Genomic DNA, 21,681 nt, shown 5'->3' with positions numbered 1-21,681 from the left:
ATTCCTTGTACACCAATGGTCACATCTGAAAATGTTCGTTCAAATGACTCTCCATGAACTATGCAGTGGTACAGCTGAAGTTTTCCTGCCACAAACTTCTCTACAACTCCAGGTTCCTCTGCATTTAATTGTAGAAATCATGCTTACAGTTCAGGATCGGCTGGCTGACGCGTCGAAAGGTTGCGCGAGACGTGTTGAATTCCCACTATTACATGTCATGCACCCCTACATGGTCAACAATTCATGAGTTTCTCACACAGCAGCTCACTTTTGAACTGCACCAACTCTTCCAACATATCACCACATTATTATAACATGTGTCTTTCACACTACACACTACTGTAAAAACATATGCAGGTACTCATTCGAGACCCCTATAAATTGTGGCAGCAATAGGCAAAGTGCTCCTCTGTCAACCTACACAGCATATGTTACCTATGGCACTTCTGTCATTGAGGTTCGGTAATGGTGATTTCTGTACCAGCACCACAGGCCCGACAATTTCCACAGAGTTTCTTTTATTTTCGTGGGCATGCGGCACGGTGTGATCGATACCATACTTCGCATCTACTTCGTTGATGCCTGCATAGCTGACCACCACTTGTCCTCTCACTTGGTGAAGCTCATAAGTTCCATAGTAACACACCCTCGGCTTTCTCTTGTTTCACATCGCTTCAGCACATTGTCGAGCACACGCGCGGGTTTCACTACCCCAGTTCTCCTGTTATTAGGTCCATATTATTTGTAAAATAAAACATTGCGCTTGTGACAGTTCAGAAACGTGGCAGAATTGTTTACAAACATGGAACTGACTGTTTTACTGCCTGCACAGCATGCCTGCCCATCCGAACGTACCGGGAACAGTGCGACAATTTCCTAAGTTGGCTGTCACTTGTCTGGGTGATTGGGGGAAGAGGGGCAGGTCGTGTGACTTATCGTAAGGGGCGAAGGAGGTGAAAGGGGAGATGGCGAATAGGGAAGAACTATGGGACAGTTTGAGTCCAAGCAATGTCTGTGAGCGAAGTATGGTAGCAGTTGCACATTTACACTTGATATGAGAAAAGGGAGTAGAGTGGCTAAGAGTAATTTATTAATTTTTTCCATTAGCAGGAAATAATACAGAATAATGTGAGAGGGGGGGAGGGGGGAGGTGGTGTGAAAACTTAAAGAGATAACAGAGCAACTGTTGCCTATAGGGGTGTAACTGTAATAATTCTAGCTGGCATACCCACACTGCCTAACAATGCTGGCATTATTCCTTTGCCTTACAATGTCTTCGTTCTTCTGTGGAAAACCATTGTTTTCACCATACATAAATGGATGCCAAATGACATGGCCTTGTTTCCAGGCTGTGCGGAATGGCGGGGAATGTCTAAAAGTGGAAAAAATATGCTAATTGTTCTTTCTGCTGCTGGCAGCTGTAATAGAACGGCCTCCAATGATCGTTCGATCCATGTGGTCAACTGGAGTTACATCCACACCACACTGTCGTTGGGGGGGGGGGGGGGGGGGGGGGGTTTGGATGGACTGAAACTGAATAACTTGGGCGCCACCATGTGTAGGGGCACGTGGATCCGGCCGTAGACTCCTCGCTCGGGGCCGTGACGTGACCCGTGTGGGGACTAGGCTCGACTCCCCCTTTGTGCAGTAGTACTAGTGGGCTCTTAAGGCGTCCCACACGCCTTGGGACTCAGAAGATTATGCACACGGCTGCTCAGTGAAACTCACAGAAGTCTAGGGAAAGCTCTTTATTGATGTCGAGCGGCACAAGGAAATAAAACGTTACATAAGTAATTACGTGAAAAGAGAGTTATTAACTGATACACTGAAATAACATGCCAACAGGAATATTACACCAGCTTAAAGGCCAACCAGGTCACCTCGTGGCCTGGCCTCGAAAGTTCGTTACGTATTAAGACGAAATAAAATATCCAACTGGATTTAAATAATTATGTTAAAGAGCCATCCTCCCGGGGTAGACCTTGAGGAAAAGAAAAAGGTTTAAAAAATAATTACCAAGCGACGGATGTTACCAGATCAGTGAAACTAAAATTGAAGTTGACGAGGTGAACGCAGGCCTTCTACCCTGGGCGGTGAACGGAAGCTGACTGACGAGGCCAGGGCATCATGGCCGCCGGGAAGCGTTAAGTTCCCGTTAGGTTACCAGGTATCCACCTGGTAACATATTACATGAAAAACCCTCTTAAACCCTAAGCAAAAACTGACCACAATGATTTATCATTACCAAACTTAACTTATTTTTAATTTATTTGTTAAAGTAAAAAAAAGTAGTTGCGGGTAGTTCCGGGGTTGCCCGCCTGGGGTGCTGCGCCGTCCTTACTAACTAAAAACTTAAAACATAAACCTTTGGGCATTTAAAAAAAAATGAAAATAAAAGGTTTACATTACAATTACTTATTATTTTAATTAAGTTTTTACGGGAACATGGCACTGAAGCTACTGCCTCTTGCAGGGCCAAGGCTCACACGCACACACGCACGCACTCGGCAGTGGGAGGTTTGAAACAGAGGGTGGTGATGGGAGGCGAGGGGGCGGCGACAGTGTGAGGCACATCGGGCTTCCCCGGTCGACGTCAACACCTAGAAATATTGTTGTTGGGAGCAGTAAAACACAGCTAGCTAACTTGTGTTTGGGCTCGTGAGCACTCCCTTTTCTGCACAGTACACCAACACTCTTGTCTCCAACAGTAGCTACTAGGAAAGGATGTTGATGCTGGAAGTATATACTCCGTTGGATAGTTCAATTGTTGGTTTATTTCAGCCTTGTGTAAACTTAAATGTGCAACATTTTAAAATGTTCTAGAAATTATCATATTTTAAATTTAGTTGATTTTGCAACAATCCCAAGCAAAACAGTCAACGCAGATGTTTTCGAGGTAGCTAAATAAACACTACCAGAGTCAGCTGGCTCCAAATGTAGTTGGCCTGCCTGTGTGCTAAATTGTCAAAGGATAGAGAGATTACAGTAATGGTTACCACAAAATAAAATTGATGGTGTGAAAACTCGACAGAAAATGGCTTTAAATAAGAACCAACACTATTTAGACTTTTACACTATGAAATCAGTTTAATGCAAAAAAGACCCAACCTGCATTCACATCACACATATTTATTGAATTGAAACAAGATGATCACCAGTCTCTATTGGGATGACCTGAAAAAGAGCATTATTATAATCTACACAATCTAGGCCTTCCAGTTTTTTCTTTCAATGCATTTCTTCAAAATGTTAATTCACACAAGGTTGGCAGATGGTGGTGGCAGTGTTGCTGGTGGACATTCTCTTGACACTGTGGCACAATACTGACAGGAATGGGACCCAGGCTTAAACACGGCCCAGGGCAGTAAGACGTCAACTGTTTCTAATACAGTATTTTTAACCACTTACAACTACATATTTGTCTAGCATACTATTATTGCAGGTGTTCCTGGTGGCCTTAAACCAGGCCCAGAGTAGAAAGTCATTTTCAGTTGGCATCATAGAGTTTTACAGTGAAGGGTCACTGGTTTGAGTCAACTCTTATTCACCATGTCATACTAATTTTATGACGATGTCATGACCTTCATCGTCCGTTCATGCTCTCTGACCATGTTCCAAGATACAGATGTTTTCTTAACCTTCTTTGGATGGCACACTATAAATTAGTCTTTCACTCCATCCTTATGTGATTAACTCCACCAGCACTTTACCACATTCATTTACACATGAATAGAGCAATAATAATATTTTAATGCTCATTTTGTCCTCATACTCGCCACTCTCAAGGAGCATAAATAACACTATCAAACCAGTCTTTCTATTTACCTAACATGCCATCTAGTGCTTCTGCTGCCATGAGTTTTTTCACTAATAAATTGATAGTTCAAAATGTTTACAATGGTCAATGGATATTCACAATAATTGTAACAGTAATGGTAACGAAACAACTGCAAAGAATATTACAGTTGTCAAGAGTTTCAACTGTATTCTCGTAGAATGTTACCTTTAATTTTGTACACTTTTTCTTTGCACTCTGATGAGGTTGATGCATGAGACAATTAATAAGTACAATTAATAAGTACAATTGACTTGGGTGCAACCATGTGGATGGGCCGAAGACTCTACCACGGTATCGTGACCTGGCCTGTGTAGGTGCTAGGTTGAATTTTCCCAATGATATTATTTATACACCTACCAGCCCACTCTGAGTGGCAATCACGCTACAATTATAGAGATTGACGGTCGTCATTGGGCTTTCTAGACATCCTGCATGCCTGGGTCTCCAGACAGGTACGCATGTGGTCGAGTGGACAATGAGCTTCTGTTAGGAAGGCTTTTATTATGATATGAAGTACTTCGCACGAGATATGCAATTACAACTCTTAACACAATCATAAGGTAAAATAAACAACGGCAATTAATCGGCTTAGGTGCAGACCAGGATGCCACATGCATGGGCAAGAAAGTCATGTTTTGTCATTTCATGTTAAATATCCATTATTAAAATGAAACGATTAGGTTAAACAGTTTGCCACCTGGAGTAGGCCTCCAAAATATAAATAAAAGGGGGCAGGTGGTCATAGAGGGTGTTGATGGGTAGAGAGGTTGAGATGTGTGTGGGGCAAGGAACATTGGGCTTAATGGAGGACGTAGCCCTGGTCGACGGCAAAACATTGTCTCGCCTTACCCTACTAGGTGAAAGGAAGTTTCACTTCAAAAAGAATGATTCAAGAATGACCCATGTGCATTTTTAGGTGAATATATACACATTTACAATTTCTCCATTCATAACAGGTTTCATTATACTAAAAATTCAAGAGCTAAAAACAGGTTATTACGTAGAAATTGAGAACTAATTACCTACTTAATTGTTAAATTTAAGCCTGTTTTGTCCTAATAAAGAATTCTATTCTCAACATTATGAGACACAAATATAATTCAATGTTGTTTGGGTTCTGAACTCTACAATAACAAATGCAAAATTATATTTTCCCATGGTTGCTAGCTGCCTAGTGAACACTATGTGCACGCAACCATCCAGCCAGATGAAATGTGGTGGGAAGGGGGTCCAAGTACATCACTCGCATTTTCATCTAGTGCCAAGACTTTGCAGCAGCCACTCTTCTCCACTCCTATGTCGTGAGTATATAATGCTGCAATGAACGGGTAATGGACTGGAAGGAAGAAAAGTGTTCTCAATAATAATTCTAACAAAGATTCCTTGTTTTTGCTGCAAGAAGCCACTGGGAATGGAATTTGTGCACACCTTATTTAGGGCGGTTTTGATGAGATGGGGAGGTACTACAAGCACTTATAAGTAAGGAATTTATGAAGAGTGATTGGGTAGAGTTTAAATAGTTTATTCTGTCGGGTGACCACATTCACCCCCTTAATGCAGGTTTACCTGGTTCTGGTTGTTTGTGAGAACATGTATAGGTTCGTACCTGCCAAAGTGATGCAATATAATTAATAATTATTATGAAACACACTTATTAAAAAAAATGCTCTGTTCAGCTATAAAATACCTCAAATTAACTAAAGTTCATTAGTTCATAGTTTTCATAATAGAAAGCAAGAAAATTTTGGAGTATTTCTTAAGTGATATGCTAGATGATGGTGATGATAAACTTTGTTTATGGACCAAAAGTAACAAAACACATGTCTCCAAAGAGATGCTGCATAAGCTGAACAGAAAGAATTTAGTTAAAGTACTTTGTATGATGGTACCATTTCATACACTTTTTTTTTTTTAGTTTGCATATAACTTAGAGCTCTTTGTGTGTGTACCTTCTGCTACAGGCACGTTACCCATATGTTGCTTAAGGTATGTCCAGAGTTGATCCTGCAGAGGTTCGAGTTAAGACTTTACCAACAAGAGTAAACATTGATCAATCAGTTTTTTAATCAGCAGATTGTTAGTTTTAATCTAACCTTATCAACCAGGATACTTTTTGCAAATGCTGATCTTGTAGGCTAGGAAGAGATCTAAAAAAGTAGATTAATATGCCAATAAAACAGTGAACCATTTTTGTGGCAGTAAAGGTTGAACATGTGTGCAAAAAATAATTTTTTTTGGGGGGATGCACTGAGCCCAAACCATTCTCAAATATAGCAACGACTAATTCAAAAATGACAATTTTTTTTACTTTTTGGAATCATCAACAAGGTGTCCACAAACATCTCGTAAAACAAATTCAAGTCTTTTTAGGATCTTTCAATAAAAGTTTTTTGAAACGTTTTTAAATCACAAGGTAATTTTATAAAAACATTAGCATGATTGAAAATAATAGACAATTGACTTAGTGCACGCAGAAACGAGTTTTATATTATAAAGCTAAAACCTTTTCACACATAATTTCCCCATGATATATGTGGTTAAGATCTCCAAATATTTACATTCAATTTTCAACTATAAAGTGCATGTGCAATTATAAACTGACGTGAGGCATCAAGGAAAAAAAAAAACTAGAAAGAGGCTGTCGAAAACATAAGTTTCATGAATTCCATCACAGTTACTGCTTAATTTTGGATTTTTGGGACTATCATGACCAGTCATTCAGTTTTGTTTTTATCTTTACTTTTTTCTCACCTGCAGGGCCTTGATGAATGGTGGCAGAATCATATACTAATCAATGTACTAGTTAGTCCTTGCTGAAAACACACTAGGAAATATTTTTTGAAGTCTTAAATTTTTAATATTTCATCACTTTCATAAATAAACACAATTTATAAAAATAAAATCAGCAACACCATTTTTTTTTACAAATAAAAATGAGGTAAAAACAAAGAAATCATGTATTGGGTAAAAGAGTAACATTATTTATTAAAAAATTTGTATGCAAGTCATTTGCTGGAAAACTATTTAAAGTGAATGTAGCCTGATACATTTTTTAGGGGTAAATGTTGCCATTTTTTCTTGTCACTGCAATTTTTTTATATATATATAAAAATTGCACCATAAACATTTAAATAATTTTTGGGCCAGTTTAAAAAACATTGGAAGCTTTTTAAAATTGGCGAAGTTTTTCATCCTACAATTTATTTACAAGATATATATTGATAATAGGAACTTCAAACTTACACATATTCATGTTTATGGTATGTCTTGTACTTTGCATGTCCATGAACGCCTTATCTCCTGCTGTTTCATAAGCCCCTGAACTGTTCGATACATGACATCTTCAATGCTCAGACCTACTATAAAGATGTCCATGCTACAGGCCACAATCACTCGAAAAATGTTTGACTGCACACTATCGGGTAATGTCACGCAGGTGTTTTTTGTAAAATGACACACCAGTTCCCTTGATCATAGTAGCTGCTGGTGACCGTGCAGTTAGACACGAGGCTACATAGTTGTTCCAGCTCTCCTTCTTCGAAGACATGATAGTATCTGTAAAATGTGGGCGGTGTCTGCACGCAAGTGGTGCCAGACGGTTTCATGATCCACGGGACAAACACATCCTGATGTTTGAACTGCGTCCTGTTGGTGTGCACGGGCAGGGGGAGTAGCGCGTCGCGCGGAGTCTCGTCTTTCACGGTCTTAGTCTCCACGTCACCGACACAGCTAGCTTGCTTCAGGTACGCAGACCTCTGCATCCCCCTCTGCTGGTCCTTGGACCAAACGTAGAGCAGCGCCCTGCCGCCCGGACGCAGGACACGCACCATCTCCCGCACTGCTCTCAGCCTACGAGCCTGCAAGCACACCAGGCCCCGCTAGGCAACAACACACTGTTACACTTGCACGTATACTTAGAGGCACTGGAAAATCGTAAAAACGATATAAGTGCGAATAAAAGCGACAAAATGGTTTACCGACGAATGAACGCTACAATCCCGTTTTTAGAAGTAATTATTAAAATTTCAAGTAATATTAAAATTTCCAGTATATTTTAGGTTTACCTAATATTTTTAAATAAACCATTTCTTATTATTAACGGCCTAACCTCATACAATGAAGAAGATTCTTTATTTTATACATCTTCTTATCGTGTTTGAAGATTACCTAATAAACGGTGACGATGGCGAGCCATGTAAACAATCAACACGATCTATGAATCTTGTAAATAACACAAAACACAATTTAAATAAGCATAGGCTCGCGCGGAAACTTGACGTCGTCCAGGGCTACGCCCATCTGAGCCCGATGTGCCACCACCTCCCTCCCCTCCTGTTAATCCTCCCGGCTGACGTGTTTTAAATAGCGCGCCGCCGCATAGGGCGCTGTAGAATCAGTGCTTTGCTCCCCAAGATATAATAATACTGTGCAAATCTTTTGTTTTGTTCCCCAAGTGCCATATGTTTTATATTAAAATTTATTGTATTTTTTATGCATTTAAATCACTAACCACGTCCGCGGCACGACGGGAGACAGGGTAACTGTTCAGGGCGCTTGGCACCAAACACCCCCCCCCTCTTCTCCCCGCTACCTCTGCGGCCATTATTGCTAGCGCAGTCGCTTCCCGTCGCCAGCTGGAGAGAGACGCTCCGTTCCGGCTCTCCGAGGAAGGCGTTTTCATAGAGCCATTGTGTTTGCGTGCTTCGAGTGTTGTTTGTCGGCGTGTGGGGCGCCCTGAGATCCCACTGCGTGGTTAAGGTAATTGCGAAAGGGGGAAACGAGTCACGCCGCCACACGGGCTACGTCACGCCTGAGACAGAGTCTTCTCGCCGGGTCCGTGCCCCCTAGACACGGTGGCGCCCACTAAAAGTACGTTATAAATACTACCGAATCCCCCGACCTTGTCAATTGGCTCCCAAGAGCGTGGGGCGTGACAAAAAGCTGCCTTAACCACCAAGACCGGATGCGCGGGAGTTGTGCGATTGTTAACCGGAGTGCACGGAGCCGAGCAGCCATTGTCCGTGCAGCGCGCCTAACGGTACTCCGTCGGAGCCGAGCAGCCATTGTCCGTGCAGCGCGCCTAACGGTACTCCATCGCGACCTATCCAGTGACCACTAGCGCGCTTCCAGGAATCCAGGCGCAGCAGAGGCATTCCGCATCCCGGGAGCGGTAATTTTGTTGCAGTGCTTATGTGAGTTGAACTAATGCGAGCATGGCAGACGATAGACGACCGGCAGCTGGAGTGGGCTTAATTAAACCAGAGCTCGTGTTTAATATAAACAGTATGTATTGCGTCACGTGCGCACGTCCGAGGCACGTGGGGGGCGTCACGGGGGCCTCGTGGATGGACACGTGCATGTGTCTGGAACGCTGCGAACCACGCCTGGACGGTTTTGCGGGGCGACTGAATTCAGTCGGGATAGAACGTTTGAAGTGTACTGTGGCAACCTGTACTGGAGAGGCGGGCAAGGACGCTTGGTGCCAAAACTGCCGGGCCTTCAAACATGTGCTGTGTATGGACCAGACCGAGCAGGCTTCTTCACGCGACAGTTGGTACGACTGCACCGAATGTCGGGAGGTGAAGTTCGCAACACGCGGGGCGGCGTTCGCCACGGGGACGCGAGTCTATGTCGAGCCAACAAATGCGTGCGCGCGACCTACGCCTGTGGGTCACATCGAGCTGCCCGAATTTTCTGGACGGACGTGTGACGACCCGGGGAAGTTCGTGCGAGTGTGTCATGAGAGACTGAATCGGTACGGCGTGCCGGACGTGGAGTGGGCAGAGCGCGTGGGAGGCGCGCTAAGAGGGGAGGCGAAGACGTGGTGGAGCATCGTCAGTGAATTCGACATGCCCTGGTCGGAGTTCACACGGCGATTCGAGGCGCGGTTCGCGGACGTGAAAGCGGAGATGAAGGTCAGGACGGAGTTGTACTGTCTGGAACAGAGTCTGAATGAATCGGCGGAGGCGTTCATTGTCAAGAAGCTCCGGCTACATAGACGGCTGTTCCCGGCGAGCGGCCCGGAGGGATTGTTGGAGCGCATCGTCGAGCTGATGCGTCCGGAGCTACGCCCGCATCTACGACATGCAACCCGCCAGACGGCCGAGGAGTTCACGCAACACGCGCGCGCCGTTGAGTATGACCTGAAGTCGGTACGGTCATCCAAATCGACAGTACGAGCAGAGACCGTGACAGCCGCTGACGCAACGGCTGTGGTGCCGTACTTCCCATCCGCCAACAACAGTCGGCAGGAACGCCCGCCACCGGCGTGGCGTAGACGCGAGATTGGCGTGGGGCCGCCACCGCAATGCCATTCGTGCCCGAGTGGCACCTTCCACTGGCATGAGGACTGCCCAGTGCGCAACCGATATCGACCAGCAGCCCAACGGAACGATCCGTCGGGAAACGGGCAGCCGGGGGCGACGCGCTAACACGGCCCGCCACCCCCGCGCAACCGGCTATCACAACAACAACAGCTGGACCAAGCCTGGGGCACGTGAGCGTGGAGGAGTGCGTGCTACTCCGCATCCCAATCGTGGTCAACGGGCGGGCAGTCAGTGCCCTCATTGACACCGCCGCCAGCCACAACTGTGTGTCATCGCAGTTCACCGAAGGGACGCCCTTCGAGGCCTGGCCGGGCCAACTCCAGCTGGCGACCACTGGGAACGCCTGCCACACCAGGGGCGTCGTAACGCTGCACGTGGACGTGCGCGACCAACGTTCGAGCACCACGGCGTTGGTGGTCGACGACCTCCGAGACGACGTTATCCTGGGACATCCGTGGCTGTACGACCAAGGTGCCATGATCGAGGTACGCGATGGGTGCGTACATGTCGGCAACCAGGGCCGCCGTACAGTGTATGGCCTCGGACGCTCACCGCCACCAACCAAACACCAGGTCAGTCTCGCTACTTTCAAGCATGGGGTGCCCCGTGAGCACCAGGCAGCTATCCAGAGTGTAATTGTACCCCGCAGTGACGTGTTCGCGACTGCCGATCCGCTGAGACGTACGACGGTCGCAGAGCACTCTATTCCTACTCACCCCCACACCCCTATGTTCATCCCTCCTGGCAGCTACGGGCACACGGGGAAACAGACCATCCTGAATCAAGTGAGGGAAATGTTGCGAGATGGCATTATCGAGCCCAGCGAGAGCCCATACAACTTCCAGGTCGTGCTAGCGGAAAAAAAAGATGGCACTTTACGTTTCTGCGTTAATTTTAAACCAATTAACAAGGTAACAGTAAACGCACCACCTCCACTGTTGAACATCGCAGATACAATCGCAGGGTTGGGTAATGCAAAGATTTTTTCCTCGTTAGATCTAAAAGCGGGTTACTGGCAAGTACCCATACGCCCAGAGGACCGCCCTAAAACCGCTTTTACGACTCCGGACGGCAGACGGTTTCAGTTTTGCGCAATGCCCTTTGGATTGCAGGATGCACCCGCCACGTTCCAGAACATGATGACGCGTGTATTAGGGGACAACGCGGGCAAGTTCGCGGCCGCATATCTTGATGACATTATCATTTGGTCACAGACATGGAACGAACACGCGCACCACCTCGCGTTGATCCTAGAGCGACTAGCCGCCCACGGGCTTACATGTAACCCCGAGAAATGTCACGTAGGTACAACGGAACTAGATTTTTTGGGCCTGGTCGTGAATGCGGAGGGGAATCGGCCAACGTCACAACAACTGTCTGTCATTGTAAACAAGCCTATCCCAAACACTCGTAAGCAGCTGCAACGGTTCATCGGACTGGCCAATTGGCTACGTGCGTTCATACCAGAGTTCTCTGTCATCGCCGCACCACTGACCGAACAGCTGTCACCAAAAAAGTCCTACCGGTGGACCACGGAAATGCAAGCAGCTTTCGAGGAATTGAAACAGCGTTTCCGGCAATGTCACTTGCTGGCCCGACTAGATCCAGGGAAGCAGATAATTGTACAAACGGACGCAAGCCAACAGGGAACAGGAGCCATATTGTTACAGCTTGGAGATGCTGGCGAGCCTCGCATAATTGAGTACGCGAGCGCCAAGTTCGGGGCAGTAGAGCAACGCTACAGTGTGAATGAGAGGGAGTGTTTGGGTGTGGTGTGGGCCCTGAGGAGGTACAGGCCACACCTAGAGGGCCAGCATTTCATACTGCGGACAGACAGCCAGTGCCTGAAATGGCTTGCCACTATGCAGGGGCGGCGGTCAAAATTGACGCGGTGGGCTATGGTCCTGCAAGCACTCGACTTTACTGTGGAACACGTCGCTGGCAAACAGAACGAGCTGGCCGACGAGCTTTCGCGTAACCCAGACGACACGGTAGAGGCGCGGGACGACGCGGACTGGGACGAGCTCCTCCCACCCACGAGCGGCACACCGACACCTAGGCCACACACACTTAGTCAGGCGGCGGCGCTGTGTGCGATCACAGACGTAAACAATACCCCCACCCTACCGCCTGGGGCGGAACTAGACGATCTAGACGCATTCGTGCGCGCGGCACAACGCAGAGACGAACACACGCAAGGGCTAATACGTCAGTGCGGGGAGGCGGCGTGCGAGGGGTATCGTGTGCTCGAGGGATTGTTACAGGCACGCACCGCAGGCACTCAACAACCATGGCGGACATTTGCACCCGCAGTGACGCGACGCGAAATATTCACAATGTTACATGTGAACAGACTAGCCGGACACCCGGGTACGGATCAGACTGTACGTGCAGTACGAGACCTCTTCTTTTGGCCCGGGGTTAACAAGTATGTGAGGGACGGCGTGCGAGGATGCCGACACTGCCAACGGCGAAAGGCGCGGCGAGCCGATGGGCGAGAACAACAAAGACCCCGGCGACCATCCGAGCCATTTCACACGGTCGCTCTGGATTTGATGGGGCCGTACCCAAGGTCAGCACGCGGGAAGAGATTCCTGTTGGTTGTGACGGATTGCTTCACGCGCTGGGTCGAGGCCTTTCCGCTGTCAAACTGCCGCGCTGGCACCATTGCACGCACCATGGACACAGAATTTTTCCCGCGCTGGGGCTACCCACGCGTTGTGTTGACGGATAACGCGTCACAGTTCTCGGGACGGAAGTGGAGGGAGCTATGCGAGGCGTGGCGAGTCACGACACATACCACGCCGTTGTACCACCCCCGCGCTAACCCCACCGAGAGGCGCAACCAGGAGATAAAGGCGCAGCTGAGACTCCGGCTGGCTGAAGACCACACCCTGTGGGACACGCACATCCCGGAAATCACTTATTGCCTGCGGCGCCGTGTGAACACAGTTACCGGCGAATCTCCAGCCACACTCGTGCAAGGACGTAACCTACCCCTGCCCGGCCAGTACCGGGTGCAAGAGAGATGCGCGGAGGACAGGGAGGAGACTCCAGAGGAGCGCGGGCGGAACATCGCTATGACGCATGAAGAGGCTCGTCGCAGGCAGGCGGCCTACCAGGCGCAACACACACCCGTCACCACACGACCACCGCCGCCACTGACACCTGGGCAGATGGTGTACGCGCGTCTACATCCACTCTCAGCTGGAAACAAAAACTTCTGTGCGGGGCTTGCACCCAAGTGGATCGGCCCCATAGCAGTGTTGCGCATACCAGGCCCCACCGCGGTCGTAGTCACACTTCCGAGTGGTCGTGCCGCGAAGTACCATCGGGATGATGTACGAATCGCGCACGGAGGCGGGGAAGGAGGCCCTGAGGGAGAGGGAAGCGAACCCGTGACCCCCACAGTTACCGAGGACCAACATCACGCCAATGCTGCGACATCAACCCCTATGGAGAACGAGGGCGCAGGATTCCAGGGGTTTCCAGGAGTGGAAGTGGAGTCGCCGGTTCCAGCCCCACGCAGAACGGGCCTGACAAGACAGCTGTTCACAGAGACAGACGGAGAGGACACTCCCTTCCGCGGGTTCGCGGAAACAGACCAACTGTCGACGAGAGGAGACGGTATGCCCTTGCCTCTGATATGGACGCCAGACGAAGCGGACGAACGACCAGAGTCGCCGAACAGCCATGAGATGATGTGGCCATTCCACTATTCCATAGAGGACTCAGACTTTAGGGTCTTTGTGGAAGAACCCGCAGAATCCGAGGCAGGTGAAGGAGAGAGAGAAGCACCCGAGCCCGCTCCAAGGTACAACCTACGACCCAGGAGACATCCAAGGGCACGGAGCTGCTGCTCAGCTGGCGAAATGTAAACATTGCCACAGGGAGCGCGAGGTAAACAATGCCACGCCCACTCAAGGTCGGGAGATGTCATCACATCGGCCTACTTTAGGAGGGGGCAATTGACGTCGTCCAGGGCTACGCCCATCTGAGCCCGATGTGCCACCACCTCCCTCCCCTCCTGTTAATCCTCCCGGCTGACAAGTTTTAAATAGCGCGCCGCCGCAAGAGGGCGCTGTAGAATCAGTGCTTTGCTCCCCAAGATATAATAATACTGTGCAAATCTTTTGTTTTGTTCCCCAAGTGCCATATGTTTTATATTAAAATTTATTGTATTTTTTATGCATTTAAATCACTAACCACGTCCGCGGCACGACGGGAGACAGGGTAACTGTTCAGGGCGCTTGGCACCAAACACCCCCCCCCTCTTCTCCCCGCTACCTCTGCGGCCATTATTGCTCGCGCAGTCGCTTCCCGTCGCCAGCTGGAGAGAGACGCTCCGTTCCGGCTCTCCGAGGAAGGCGTTTTCATAGAGCCATTGTGTTTGCGTGCTTCGAGTGTTGTTTGTCGGCGTGTGGGGCGCCCTGAGATCCCACTGCGTGGTTAAGGTAATTGCGAAAGGGGGAAACGAGTCACGCCGCCACACGGGCTACGTCACGCCTGAGACAGAGTCTTCTCGCCGGGTCCGTGCCCCCTAGACACGGTGGCGCCCACTAAAAGTACGTTATAAATACTACCGAATCCCCCGACCTTGTCAAACTTAGTTAACGGCAAACGTAACGTACGACCCACACAAATGTAAACGATTAGAGAGAGACGTTTATTTACGTGCATGAATATTTTCACGGGAAAGAAAGTGAAAACATTGAAGCGGCCATGTTTGCCAACGTGTGCGTGCGTGCATGTGTGATATTAACACAAACAATCAAATTATTTACTGTTAAATGACAACAACTAAAATATAAAAATGCATTAATTTAAGTTTACAACACACGCAGCTTATATGTGGCAACTACAAAAAAAATTACGAAACTCTTACTTCAGTCAAATTCGTTAGCACTTTAATGGGGGAAAAAAATATATGGCAGCAATGTTTCTCCATGCTTTTGTTGCTCATTTGTTGAACGTACCTAGTGATTTCCTAACCCGAAAAGCAAACGGTAATCTGCGAAACTAAAATATTGCGCTGCTATTCACAATAAAATTAAGGTTATTAACCAGTGTTGATGCTGAACGGTATTTTTAGCAAATATAATTTAATTGTCACTGATCGAAGAACCAGCATGACTGAAAAGACTGTTGAAACATGCTCATAGCTGTCTTTTAATTTTTGTTAGTGGCATATGTTTTTGATATTCGGCTTTGTGAAAGTGATTTTTGGCACTTATGTTTGTTACTTGAACAACATTGACTGTTTTTTGCATTGATATTTAAACATCTCAGTCGCAAATTTTTATTCTCAGTGTTAATTGATGTAGGTACTTTACAAATGTGATATTTAAACATTTATGTTACATGTTATTAAGGGGCAATTTTATATTATATGGACAGCTATACCATCGTGAATTGTGTATATAGAAAATTTTCAAAACTGTTTTGAAAATATTGAATAATGAATAATTGAATCACGTAAGAATTTTCTAGTCTATTAAAATTAAAGCTATATAAATGCTATATGGCAAAATATAAATGCTACAAACAGCCATTATAAACGCTATTTTCCAGTGCCTCTAGTTATCTGTTATACTGAACTGTGATCTAACCTTAAAATAATTTACCACACATTTTGTATATTAATGTTAGGCGAGTTGTGTAAACATTGTCAACTTACTGGCTGGAAAATATAAAACTGTAGTAAGAATCAATTTATGTGAATCTATTTTACATCCAAATTATTGACAGTTCTTACAACCTACCATTTTAAATATGATACCATTTCTTTCATGGTACAGTTCCTCCTTAGAGCGTGAGAATCAAGAGTTCCAATTCCAAGTAGAATCGGTGTAATCGAAGCACCCATCCCTAATATATATACATACATAACATCTTATTTAAATTTTAGTAACATGGCTAGCATCTTTTCACTTGGCGTAACCTATAATGCTGTATGCAGTGAAAGTTGGCAGCACTGTGCCCGATGAATGTACCAAATGCTTGTGAGCGCCCCCACAAAGCCATGTTAGAGCAGGCTAGCGGAGGCACGACTAGTTAGTGCGAAGCGCACCTGGGAGGCAAGGTGGTGGATGACGGCAATGCTGATGCAGCAGTCCGCGAAGCCAGACCGGAAGGGCAGTTGCAGGCAGTTGGCAGTCAGCACCTCGAAGCCACGCTCCCTGCACACCCTGGCGAGTCCCGTGCTCGTGTCGCAACCAACCTGCCAAACACAACACGTGGTTTGCCCAGCGCAGAGCATAGACACAGTAACACCTGCCAATGTGATGTCTTCTGAATCACTGTTTGACAATGAATATGTTAGTACATACACACGGTGTTTAGCACTAAAATCTGTGGAGCACAGATTTGTAAAATTCCCAGAAGCTTGGACTTCTGTAGGTCAGTGTTTTCTGCCAATAATTAGTTTATAACAATATTTAGCTATTATATACACTGTTTTTGTTATTGGGTACATAAACGTTGATACCTTATAACAAGCATAATTTATTAATTTGTAGTATTTCCTATCAAGGTTTAGTCAAACTACAAATAGGTTTTTCCTTTTTAGTACTCTATTCGCAATGAAGCACCCTGAAACAACGGAAATGAATGAAAATGAACAGAAAAGAAAATTATTCTTAAATTAGGCCTATATGTTATTAAACTAAGCTAACTGCAACATTTTGCGCAAAACTATGCTGTCTTGGGTTGTACAACTTATACAAAAATGAAAATGAAAAGGAGGCCAGAGCGAAGTTAAAACTAAGCGAATCAATCAAAGCTCTTTATAATATTCTATTTAACTTCGCCAGGAAATTTGTTATTCACTTTATTTGAAGCTTCAGTAGTGATGCAAAGCTTTCCATTTGCTGATATGAAGCTTCACATTTGTTGCAAAGCTTTAAAACATTGGAAATCTAATATTCTCTCATGAAAATATTTAGTTTTTTTTGTGTGTTGTATATGTTTTGCTTGAATAAAGTTGTTTACTTAAGAAATCAAAAGGTGGCACTCCATTTGCATTTATGAATGCTCCGCATTAATATTATGCATGGTTATTTCATAGCTTTTATTAACTGATGTTATACACAGAGCTCAAATACTTAATGAAATCAAACATTACAAATGTTAAACAATATTTTTTTTAGTTATCTAGTTTTGTGTAATACAGCTTTGTCAAAAAACAATATTCACAATTTTATTCAACTTCGTGAATATTTGAAACATTCAATTTGAAATTTGCTTCGCATAAAAAAGAAATGAATTCACACAGGACTAATGAAAAGGGCATGATCCTCAAAAACAATTTTACTTTAATGTTAGAAAAAAGCTACTCAAAATATCCGTACTGATATTGTGATAGGAATGATATGATGAACAGATAAAAGTCAACCCAATGTGAAAAGTTGCACGACTGATAAGCAAAGCTCTCGAAATGAACACATGTGGACAGTGAAACTCCCAGGCACACATGACAGTGCAGCAGTACCTAACGTACTTGGAAGACTTTGGTGTTGCGAGCAAAATACTTGGCATTGCCGCAGCCCACGTCTAGAAGCACTGCGCCAGGGGGCAAGGCCTGGACGAAGGCCAGCACGTTGGGCCATGGCTTGTGGCGTGTCTCGCTGAAGTGGTCTGCTATCTTCTCGTATACCTGAGCACACCATTCAGCGTTCGCACAACGTGCACATTCTCATTGAGATTGTGTCTACTACTAATACCAGACGAACCAACTTCAAAAACTTTTTCACGTAAAATTAAATTTTCTTAAAACCTTTTTTATATCACAGGGTCTGTTTTAAATAACAGTAGAACCGTGTTATAATATTATATATTATCCTGCTTTTAACATCATATTTTTAAAGTACCAACTTTTTTCCCATGAAAACAATGTATTTATTTCCTGCATGTAATGTTTCCCTGAATGGTGTATTTCCTGCTTGTAACATTTGCTTTCTAAAATTCAATAAATGCCACAAAAAAAAAGTTTTGAAAACATTACTATTCAAGCACTTATCCCATTTCTGAAGTTTAATATACATGCATTAAAAGATTAACTTTACACTTTAAATACATTTTTTTCCCCCCACAAACACTGTTATATTATAGATGTAGATTATTCAAATAGGATTGTATGCAAAAAAAAAAAAGTAAGTGTGCCAGAACACTTGTGCTACACGTTAGTGCTGGTTTCTGCTGTGTATTCAATATACTGAAGGTACATAACGTTCGTAGTTACGTGTCTGTTCGCATCCTTGTCTTGAAGAAAATCCTTTTTCTTATCATTTTAGCGTGTTTTCAGATATACGTTCGAAGTCAAACAACATTTTAGTTTGCCAACTATTTCGCAGTGACAAAAAAAAATTTCATTGCTGATAAAGAGTTTAATTTACATATTTCACTTGTAGGTAGGAATCCCAAAATTATACATTTTCAAGAGGTGAAGGAATTGGAAACCAGCATTTCTTCCCTAAACGTCGTCGTCACAAATCCTGAGACAATTTTACAGAAATATGGCAGTGTATCTTTAAAGACAAATAAAATAGAAGCTGGAAGCATGACCAAGTTAAAATTGTTGGCTTGGTTAAGAAAATTCGAGCATCGATTGTACCCATCAGTGGTTTTAATATTAAATTTGTTTACTAAGCTTAATGAGTCCATTGGTAAAAAGTTAAAACACAGACAAATGCTAAATTGATATTTCCTGCTTATAATGTTTTTGTTTTTTTTTCCTTACGCAGGGTTCCCACCAACTTGTTTCTGTAAATTTCCCTGAGTTTTCCCTGTCCTATAATATATTTTCCCTGTGCTAAATTAAAAAAAATAATGAAATAAACTAATCACAATAAGAACAATTTTACATAATATACAGGCATACCTATGCTACAAACATAAGGGTATTATCAGCTATTTTATTACCTGCTAAATTGCTGTGAACATTTAGACATACATAGGCCTAATGTTATACCACTTCTGCTGCATAGGAAAAAAATGTTTAGGTATCTTGCATATTCAATGTACATTCACAAAATATTACAAATATGTACTGGTTATTCTTTAAGCCCAATAAATATTTTTCTTAATTTTTTTAATTTTCATCTCTAAATGCTCTTTTTGTTTCTCTATTTCCAGTTTTTTATTTAGCAGCTCTTGAATTCCTACAGTCTTGCGTTTTCTTTCTTTCTTACAATATCTGTCCAACTTTTTGTCCTCGTCTTCATTTTGACATTTTTACTCCAGGGCACCTTTGTACCTTGAAGCTGCTCCTCTGGCATATTTTATCATTTCCTGATATACTTGAATACAATTTTCACCACCAGCATTACTAACTCCATCCCAAACTCGTCGCAGGCCAATCAAAGATTCCTCATGGAGATTTTCAACAAGCATCTCCTTATTGATGGAGAATCCAGATTCCACAAAAGCATTACCATGTGAGAGAATTAATATAATTTTCACTGCAAGCCATTTATCTTTAAACTGTTCTTCTCCAATCAACATATCTGCAAAAAAAGTGTCCAATCTGTTATTGTGTAAATGAAATGATGCAAGTTTGTCAGAATTGATATTAGTAACAAATTTGGTAAACTGAACACTAGCTCTATCAGATTGAAGAGCAGACATAAGAATTTGCAAACATGTATCCATGCTTGTCCTACACTCTTCCTGTTTGTCCAACAATTTTCTAGGGTCCAAACAAGAAGCAGCTTTAACCATTTTGTATTTTATTGGGCTACGTTCAAGTTTCTTGGCAATCTGAACCATGCATGTTTTGCATTCTGTTAGGAACCTTTGTTTCTGAAGTTATTTTACATCAACCACACCTAAATCATGTATTGCAGCAAATCCAATTTTCAACTTTGCGAGTAGAAGTCCCAAACTTACATCGTCCAAATTAATACTAATAAGCTGATATGCAGTTGTCTTGGCTTTCAAAATTTCCATCTTAATGAAATGTCCCAGCAACTCTCTTAGCAAGTCCTCCAATTCCTTATGCAGAAATGGTAACATTGGTTTTAATGTTTGGAACTTCTTTAAAAATGGTTCAAGTGAAGAAGCCATTGTCAGGAAAAAAAACTCAGCTTAGCTAGCAACAAAGGATCCCTCAAACAATCCTTCACTTTCTCAACAAAATATGTAGCAGGTAATTTACTGGTCTTAAAACATTTTTTCAAGTGAGGAAAAATTTGTATTGCTCTCTCACACACTGGGACATTTTCCAACCACCGACAATCACAAAATTTGATCGGAAGAACACTGCAACTTGTAACTTGTCTGAAGTCTGATCGTCGAGCAGGTGAGTCTTTGAACACAGAATATATGGCCCTTAAAAATTGAACAACATCCCACCCGGTCTTTCTAAAACCCATTTGAAAGGCACCATGAACAACATGGAGACCACAAGATCCCAGGTCTAATATATCTGGATCTTCTTCGCACACCTTAGTATTTGCATTCAATTTTTTCATGAACAACCAATTGACATTCGGCCCATCCATGGATACTTGTATAATTTTGGATAGTTCCACATCCTTTAGTCCCTGTTGAAACCCTTTTAAGAGATCATCAGCTGTAGAATGGCCTAAAAATGAAAAATTCCAGTACCTGGTCATTACTTGATTTTTGTTGACGTCCCATATACGTACAGCTATGTACATTTGTTGTACCTTTTATACCCTATTGAAGGATTCATCAAAGCATGCAACAATGTATTTTGTGGATCTGATTTCATCTGTAAGTTTGTGGAAAAAATATGGGGCAAGTAACTAAGTATGCAGTCTTGGTACTACTAAGCTACATTTCTTGTGCAATGGAACTATATGGAAACATTTTAGCAAACAAATTGCTTATTCCTTGTTGGCTATTAAAACTGTCTTTTTTCATAACAACATGTAATGCCCACAATATTTCTGCCTTTCTGACATTACTGTCTCCCTGAATATGTATTTTATTTACCATGCCTGAAGATGCCTCTTTCAGAGCACTGAATGATGATGATGATCCAGTTAACAATGAACAGGATGCTGGTGTGCTGGATGCTAATTCAGAATTTGGTGCTGTGGAAACTCTTGAAATAATTGATCCCTTCGTTTCTTGGTGATTTAAAGGCTTTGTTAAGTATGCTGACATAGATGCAGAAATACTGCTCGCAGTAACCAACTGTTTTTGAAATTTCCCTTCTTGATGGCTCTTCACAGACTGCCTACCCATACTACTCAAAGAAAATACCTTTTTACACAAAATACACTTTGCACTATTTTCATCACCCTCAACACGACGTAGCCACTTTTTCCAGTCAGGAAACAGTGATCCATCTAGCCAAGCAAGATTGAATTTAGACATCGTGAATGTCACACAATTATCCACTCAGACTATCAAGAATAGGCCTAGGCCTAATGTAGAGTAGCAAAACACATTCGATACTGAATCGCTTAGTCTCACAAGTTTCACCGTGTTTTCATTGCACAATAATTATTAAGGAAACTGAGCTAGCACACACCCGTGAACGTAACCTAT

General features: G+C 43.9%; 1 protein-coding gene across 1 annotated transcript in view; it reads right to left on the bottom strand.

The window, feature by feature from the left end:
* Positions 1 to 6,798: 6,798 nt before the first annotated feature.
* The window catches only part of LOC134530938 (alkylated DNA repair protein alkB homolog 8), a 34,527-nt gene continuing 19,644 nt past the window's right edge, over positions 6,799 to 21,681 (bottom strand). Inside the window, exons 7-9 of the mRNA XM_063366261.1 lie at positions 17,663 to 17,818; positions 16,235 to 16,384; positions 6,799 to 7,695 (exon numbers count right to left, since the gene is read on the bottom strand). Of these exons, the coding sequence (XP_063222331.1) occupies positions 7,267 to 7,695; positions 16,235 to 16,384; positions 17,663 to 17,818 (735 nt within the window). The 3' untranslated portion in view covers positions 6,799 to 7,266. The remainder of the gene's footprint in view (positions 7,696 to 16,234; positions 16,385 to 17,662; positions 17,819 to 21,681) is intronic.

The sequence above is a fragment of the Bacillus rossius genome, chromosome 3 (assembly GCF_032445375.1).
Source record: "Bacillus rossius redtenbacheri isolate Brsri chromosome 3, Brsri_v3, whole genome shotgun sequence".
NCBI classification, from domain to species: domain Eukaryota; kingdom Metazoa; phylum Arthropoda; class Insecta; order Phasmatodea; family Bacillidae; genus Bacillus; species Bacillus rossius.
Note: the sequence above shows the minus strand (reverse complement) of the source record. Positions and strands in the feature narration are given on the sequence as shown.